The sequence below is a fragment of the Lepidochelys kempii genome, chromosome 6 (assembly GCF_965140265.1).
Source record: "Lepidochelys kempii isolate rLepKem1 chromosome 6, rLepKem1.hap2, whole genome shotgun sequence".
NCBI classification, from domain to species: domain Eukaryota; kingdom Metazoa; phylum Chordata; order Testudines; family Cheloniidae; genus Lepidochelys; species Lepidochelys kempii.
Window position 1 is genome coordinate 6,390,748 of NC_133261.1, and position 8,336 is coordinate 6,399,083.

General features: G+C 42.7%; 1 protein-coding gene across 1 annotated transcript; it reads left to right on the forward strand.

Annotated features, from left to right (window-relative positions):
* Positions 1-4,032: 4,032 nt before the first annotated feature.
* On the forward strand, positions 4,033-4,971 carry LOC140913776 (olfactory receptor 8U9-like). The gene has a single exon (XM_073350573.1). It carries the CDS (start codon positions 4,033-4,035, stop codon positions 4,969-4,971), a length of 939 nt encoding a protein of 312 aa, XP_073206674.1.
* The last annotated feature ends 3,365 nt before the right edge of the window (positions 4,972-8,336 follow it).

The window sequence follows — 8,336 nt, forward strand, 5'->3', positions numbered from 1 at the left end:
CAAAAGGAACATGAAAGACAGATAGAAGTCATGTGAATGGAGAATGATGTACAGGAGGCTGCCCACAGGAGGGAAATGGAGGCAAGGGACAAAGAGATGGAGGCAAGGGACAAAGAAATGAAGCATGAACTGGAGATGGTGAAGGTAAAGGCTCACCAGAATATACCAACAAACCCTATCAATCCTTCTCCAGGTACCACTTACCATCCCAGAAAGTTCCCCAACTACAAGGCATGTGATGATAATGAGGCCTTCTTAGAAAACTTTGAAAGGGTCTGCCTTGGGTACAGCATCTCTACCGACCAATACATGGTAGAGCTGAGGCCGCAGCTCAGTGGACCCTTAGCTAAGGTGGCGGCTGAAATGCCTAAAGAACACATGAACAAGCATGAACTGTTTAAATCCAAGGCGAGATTCTGGATTCCTGGGTAGAACACCTGGAACATCTACAAAAAGTCTTCAAGTGCATAAGGGAGGGAGGACTAACTGTTAAAGCTAAGAAGTGTCAAATAGGCCTAAACAGAGTGACTTACCTTGGACACCAGGTTGGTCAAGGAACTATCAACCCTCTACAGGCCAAAGTGGATGCTATCCAAAAGTGGCCTGTCCCAAAGTCAAAGAAACAGGTTCAATCCTTCTTAGGCTTGGCTGGTTATTACAGACGATTTGTACCACAATACAGCCAAATCGCTGCCCCACTGACAGACCTAACCAAAAAGAAATAGCCAAATGCCGTTTAGTGGACCGAAGAGAGTCAGAAGGCCTTTAACCAGTTTAAAGCAACACTCACGTCTGACCCTGTACTCAGGGCCCCAGACTTTGACAAACCATTCCTAGTAACCACAGATGCATCCGAGCATGGTGTGGGAGCAGTTTTAATGCAGAAAGGACCTGATCAAGAATTCCACCCTGTAGTGTTTCTCAGCAAAAAGCTGTCTGAGAGGGAAAGCAACTGGTCAGTCAGTGAAATAGAATGTTATGTCATTGTCTATGCTCTGGAAAAGCTACGCCCATATGTTTGGGGACGGTGTTTCCACCTGCAAACCGACTATGCTGCGCTACGGTCGCTTCATACCGCCACGGGAAATAACAAAAAAACTTATTCGGTGGAGTTTAGCTCTCCAAGATTTTGATTTTGACATCCAACTCATCTCAGGAGCTTCTAACAAAGTGGCTGATGCACTCTCCCATGAAAGTTTCCCAGAATCAACTAGTTAAAATCGTCCTTGAGATGTGGAAAATATTGTTAGTCTTTATATACTTGGTAGTATATTTAGAGGTGCATGTGTTAATTCTGTTTTTCCTAGAGCTCCAGAAAGAAATCCCAGCCAGCGTTTCACCCTAGCGTGCCATAAATATAAAGATTAACATTTATATTAACATTTACGATGACAGCAAGCCTCAGTTTGGATCATGTATTAATAACACGACACAGTATAATCTTATAACTTCACATACCTTGTCATAAATATAAACGGAAGGCTAACCACCTTTAAATCCCTCTTGGCCAGATTAAGTAATCTAGCTAGATATGTGTTAGATTATGATTTTTTTAAATGGCTGAGAAAATAAATTGTGCTGAATAGAATGACTATTCCTCTCTGTGTGTCTTTTTGTAACCTAAGGTTTTGCCTAGAGGGATTCTCTATGTTTTGAATCTAATTACCCTGTAAGGTATTTACCATCCTTATCTTACAGAGATGATATTTTTCTTTTTACTGTTTCTTCTATTAAAATGTTTCTTTTCAAGAACTGAATGTTTTTTTCATTATTCTAAGATCCAAGGGCTTGGGTCTGTGTTCACCTATGCAAATTGGTGAGGATTTTTACCAAACCTTCCCCAGGAAGTGAGGTGCAAGGGTTGAGAGAATTTTTTTGGGGAAAGACATTTCCAAACTACGTATTTCTCAGGAACCCAGAGAAATGTTTGGTGGTGGCAGTGGAAAATCAAGGGCAAGGGGTAAAATAGTTTGTACCTTGGGGAAGTTTTCACCTAAGCTGGTAAAAGTAAGCTTAGGGAGGTTTCATGCAGGTCCCCACATTTGTAGGCTAGAGTACAAAGTGGGGAAGGAACTTTGACATACCGTATCAAAGATATTAATATTTATGATGACAGCAAGACTACTTTTAGTTAACTCGTAGATGTATTTAGCATCTTAAAGCCGAGCTCTGTGTGTAGATAATATGCATGCAAGAGGGATACTTTTGTGAACTGCACAACTCTGTAGCATGCTGTGGTCTCCTCCTGAGCTCCTCTGCTCATCACGTGGTCTCCATCAAGCCAAATTACTGAACCTACCTTTCCTACTTTGGGGAGAAACCTATCAACAGAAGGGCATAAGATACTCTGGTGATTGGCATCCTATAAATAGCTATATAATCTTCAGTCCTCTTACATGACTTACAGGTTTTACATTCCACCTGCTGGGGCCAGGACAATGAGGTTACTCTGAAATCAGGAATAACTGAGAAGATATCAGCTACACCTGCAAACAATTTAGATGTTTCACCTGTATCTAACTTTCAGTTCCTTTGATTCCAAATTTCTTGCTAAGGCTGGTTGAATATTTTTCTCAAGCAGTTTTTTTTATTTCAAATTGGATTTTCCATTTAACTATTTTTTCCAAGAAATTGTCTTGTCACTGGTTTCAGAGTAGCAGCCATGTTAGTCTGTATCCATAAAAAGAAAAGGAGTACTTGTGGCACATTAGATGCATCCAATGAAGTGAGCTGTAGCTGTGGAAAGCTTATGCTCTAATAAATTTGTTAGTCTCTAAGGTGCCACAAGTACTCCTTGTCTTTTCACTGGAAATTTTAAGCTTTCCAAAAAAATACCAAACTCCCGTCCTCCCTAAACCATGGCTGTGGGACTCTGGTGATGTTCCAGGGCAGTTCAGCAAGAGGAGAGACCATCATGCATCATGGGGGATGTAGTATAGACTGGGAGCCTGGCCCATTGAAGAGATTGGTGCTCTGTGTTATCAGAGGCACATCCGTGGTATTTCCGAGTCGAAATATTAAGTTTTTAGCAAAAAGATTTTGGTCTCCAGAAAAAAATAACACACTTTGTGGGTCAGCTCTATGCAGTACCCAGCTTGCACTGAAAACAGCAGGATGAAATATACCCCAAATCTCATATTCTGTAACTCTGGTAGAAATTGCATCAGTTAATAACAAAGTAAGAAAGAGTCGCTCTAATTAATCCCCAGAGCACCAATTACACCGAGGGTGGCTTTGGTTCATTGAATGCATTAATTAGGTGTTTTGTCTCTCTGAGCTCAGGTATTCCCAGTTGCTTCAGGAATCATGTCCCACAGATCACCCATCTTAGTTTAAAGCTTCCCGAATGTGCCAAACTTACAGGTTTTGACGATGAGGAAACACCAACCCATATCTCTCTCTCTCTTCCCAGCAGGTACATGCTATTGTCCTGAATTATTCTCACACACACAAACAAGCAGACACCAAGGGGATCAGCAGACCTCCAGCACCAAAAGCCTCAGCCCCAACTCTGACCCCTTCAGCAAAAGGAGCGACCTCCTTTGGTTGGAAACAAATAGGCAATTACACAGTCACTGAAGCTAGGGCTTTTCCAAAAAGCTTAATTAGCACAGGAAGCAACTTTACCCTAAATGAACATGCCAAGCCGCAGAGCTCCCCTTGCCCAAAGACAGTAAAATGATTAACACTCCTTTACATTCACCCCTTCTTTAGCTAAGGAATAATCCCTTAAGGCTGATTCTTTCCCAGCAGAGTTACAAGTCACTGTTTTCTGTTTGGATTAGTGAACAGGAGTGTTTGTGTGGGGGACATGATTAACCTGCGTGTTATTGTGTTTGCACAGTGTCTGAATTTTATCAAACACCTGGAATGACCAGCTGTGAACATCTGGCTTCCTGGAGTGGGTACTGATGTCCATTAAGAAACTGGTCTCCATTTATCATCACTTACTTCATTACAGAGAAGGGACAGGTTTTCTGCACCATCCACCTGCCCACATCTCTGTAGCAGCCTGATCTCTGTGCAGAGGAGATGGAAGAGGGAAATCACTCAGAGGTGACTGAGTTCATTCTCTCAGGATTGACAGATCGTCTGGAGCTGCAGGTCCCCCTGTTTATGGTGTTCCTACTGATTTATGGTATCACCCTGGTGGGGAATGGGGGGATGATCTTGTTAATCAGGATTGATCCCCAACTCCACACACCCATGTACTTTTTCCTCAGGAATTTGTCTTTCTGTGACCTCTGCTATTCCTCAACAATTTCCCCTAAGATGCTGCTGAATTTCTTTGCCGAGAGGAAAAGCATTTCTTACACTGCCTGCGCTGTGCAAATGTATCTCTTTGTCTCTTTTGTAGATGCTGAGTGCCTCTTGCTGGCTGTGATGGCGTATGACCGTTATGTGGCCATCTGTAACCCGCTGCTCTATACGGTCACTATGTCCAGGCAGCTTTGTAAGCAGCTGGTGGCTGGGGTGTGCGCTGTGGGGGTGGTGGATTCAATGATACACACGTGTTGTACATTTCGGCTGTCATTCTGCAGCTCCAACATTATCAGTCATTTCTTCTGTGACATTCCCCCACTACTGGCACTCTCCTGTTCTGGCACCCGCATCAATGAGATTGTGGTGTTTGCCTTCATTGGCTGTATTCTAGTGAGCAGCTTTGTGACTGTCTTTCTCTCCTATGTCTATATCATCTCCACCATCCTGCAGATCCGCTCTGCCGAGGGCCAGCAAAAAGCCTTCTCCACCTGCACTTTCCACTTGACTGCAGTGGTAATATTTTATGGCACCCAACTCTTCATGTATTTACGTCCCCCCTCCAGGTATTCCATGGACATGGACAAAATAACCTCAGTGTTTTACACACTGGTGATCCCCATGTTGAACCCCCTCATCTATAGCCTGAGGAACACGGAAGTGAAGGATTCCCTGAGGAAAGTAACGAATAAACTCCTAACCAGTTCTTGAATCTGTTAACTCATTACCGTAAGAGTGATGGGGAGTGGAAACAGGTGAATTCAATTCCCAGCCCACTGTAATGTAATTTCACAGATCCTATGATAGCATTGTTCATTACTGTTATTGTTATTAATTTGTTTGTCTTCCAACAAGGCCTGTAGGCCCCAATTAAAAAGATCAGGGTTTTATTAAGCTACTCTCCCAGCAAAATTCCAGGGGGCACCTGTTTCACATGTGTGAATATATGTGGTGTGCTTTGAAAACATAGATCTATATTTATTGGGAAAGAAGAGGAGGGCATCTAATCTATCTCTCCCTCTGCTTTGTATTGGGTTTAGTTTCGATATGCAGTTGCAAGTATGAAGTGTGTGGTTTCTGTGGCTGAACCAAAGGGAGTTTTGTACACACTCCTGATCCTCTGCAGCCCTTTATGTCCTTTGTGGGGTTGTTGTAGAGATTGTCACTGGGTTTGTATCCATTCATGTGGAGGAGAAAGGTGATTTCCATCAAAATGGCCTTTATTTTAAGTTAAGGGAGCAACAAAACAACAAGTAAGAACAAGAGTAACATATCAAAAAGAGAACATGGTGTGTGTGCATCCTCTGTGAGAAGCTGCACTGAACTGAATACAAAGTAAAATGGAAAGGGTGAGTTTTCTCTAGGACATAAATTATACAGAAAGAAAAAGTCATATCAGACATGAGATGTTTATACCACATCAGCAGGTTAGCTATGAGGTCTAACTTTTAGTTCTGAGGGTAAGTCCTATGGACTCTGAAGAACAGGGATTCTGGGAATTGTACAGCTTGGGTTACAGATAGTGAGAAATGAATAGAGCTGGGACAATAGCGGATTTTTGGGTTCGTGTGTGGTTATAAAACATTCAGAAACAAATTCAGTTCAATCTGATCCAAATCTGAAAATTCCTTAAATGTTTGGCAAATTGAAAACATTGACAGAAATGTCCTGTGGGGTCGAAGGAACTATTTAGCATGAGCAGAAATGGAACATTTCCTTTCCTTCCTGGATACTTTTCGATGTCAAAGCAAAGACAATGTAGGGCCACACTGACAAAAGTGATGGGAATGGAAGAGGCGGTAATGGTGCTGTTTCCCTTGTAGACTTTAACCCAGTGATTAGATCACTCCCGTTGGTAGTGGGAGATTCCGGTCAATCCTCCCTCTCTCTGATGGGGAGAAAGTGGGTCTCCCACATTGCCGGACAGTATCCTGGTGACTGGGCTATGTTCTGTCCTGCATCATTTTCAGGACTGGTCTACGCTACTCCTGTAAATTGATCTAAGTTATGCTACTTCAAGTTGACTAAGTCCACACCATGCTATGTCAACGGGAGAGTTACGTAACTGAAGTACTGTAACACAGATCATCCAACAGCGTTAGTGTAAATCAGCCCTGAGCAATATCCACTTTGGAACGCAGTCTCTGAGGGATGTGGAGTACAGATTTCAACAGGTGAGGGCTCTCCCACTGACTTAGCATGTCTTCCCCAGACCTTCTCAGTCAACACCATTTCATCTATTGCAGTAGTACCAATTGAGCCAGTTGTGTAGATATGGCCTCAGTCTCTCCTGTTGAAGCTCTTGCATTGTGGATAAAACACGGGAAGAATCACAGGGCCAGAAAGAGAGAATGACTCTATAGACAAGTGGTTCGGGGCGCCAACATGTTCAACTTCGTGTCTCTGTTCCAATGGTTTTTTAATTAGTTTTCCACCGTAGAACAACTTTGAAGGAGAGATTGAGAGCAACCCAGACAGGAATAGCACATCACTCAGGGGCTGGGATGCTTTCTGGAAATACAGGAAAACCAAGTGTATATCTTTGCCCAGCACTGGACAGAAGGGGGAATTGAACCTGGATCTCCCACCTCACAGGTGAACACCCTACCTATTGAGCTAAAAATTACAAAGAGAGGGAGCATCACCACCTCCTACCATTGGCTGTTTTGCGACCAGCACCTAAATCCTCCTCCCCAACACACATTGTTTTGGGACAAGGCTATTAGGAGACTTTGTAACACATTTGTGAATAATTTCAGGTGAACCCCAATGGCATTGCTTTTTACAATAAATTATTCATAAATTTAATAGTGAAAAGGGCAAGGTCATGCATTTAGGGATTAATAAGAATTTTTGTTATAGATTTTTGTTAGAGATAAGGAGGTGTTAGTACCTTTATACAAGGCACTGGTGAGACCTCATCTGGAATATTGTGTGCAGTTCTGGTCTCCCATGTTTAAGAAAGATGAATTCAAACTGGAGCAGGTACAGAGAAGGGCTACTAGGGTGATCCGAGGAATGGAAAACCTGTCTTATGAAAGGTTTCAGAGTAGCAGTGTGTTAGTCTGTATTCGCAAAAAGAAAAGGAGTACTTGTGGCACTTTAGAGACTAACCAATTTATTTGAGCATAAGTTTCGTGAGCTACAGCTCACTTCATTGGATGCATCTGGCTTCAAACCTAACCTAGATAAATTTATGGAAGGGATGATATGATGGGATAGCTTAATTTTGTCAATTAATTGATCTTCAACTATTAGCGGTAGATATGCCCAATGGCCTGTGAAGAGATGTTAGATGGGGTGGGATGTGAGTTACTACAGTGAATTCTTTGGGTATCTGGCTGGTGAACCTTGCCCAATTGCTCAGGGTTCAGCTGATTACCATATTTGGGTCGGGAAGAAATTTTCCTCCAGGGCAGATCTGCAAAGGCCCTGAGGGTTTTTCGCCTTCCTCTGCAGCATGGTGGAAGCACTTGCTGGAGGATTCTCTGCACCTCAAACTCTTTCAACCACGATTTGAGGACTTCAATAGCTCAAACATAGGTTAGAGGTTTGTTACAGGAGTGGTTGGGTGAGGTTCTGTGGCCTGCGTTGTGCAGGATGTAAGACTAGATGATCATAATGATCCCTTCTGACCTTAAAGTCTATCTATGATCAGTCTGGCAGAAATTCCCTCATTTCTAGATACTTTTTTGTCCCAACACTGGAAAATTACTTAAAGAGACTTTTGGAGAGGTGACCAACACATGAAGTGGAATACAGTCACCTCAGTTTTCTATCATATTAAAAAGCCCTCACAGTCTGTACTAAAGCCATTACTTTGACTCAGCTATGATACGCAGCAGCGCCATAGTGTAGATGCTTTCCACTTTGATGGAAGGGCTTTTCCTTCAATGTAGATAATCTACGTCTCCGAGAGGAAGTAGTACGGTGAATGAAAGAATTACACTGAGGGTCAGTACAAGCTAATTACCTCGCACAGCATGTGAAAAGTTTCCCAGCCCTGTGTGATGGAGCTCTGTTAATCTAATTTTTAAGCATAAACCAGGCGTCAGAGAAGCTGCTGATGGAAAAGA

What these genes read in the sequence shown, in the direction of transcription:
- LOC140913776 (XM_073350573.1), top strand. Translation starts at nt 4,033, where the DNA reads ATGGAAGAGGGAAATCACTCAGAGGTGACTGAGTTCATTCTCTCAGGA.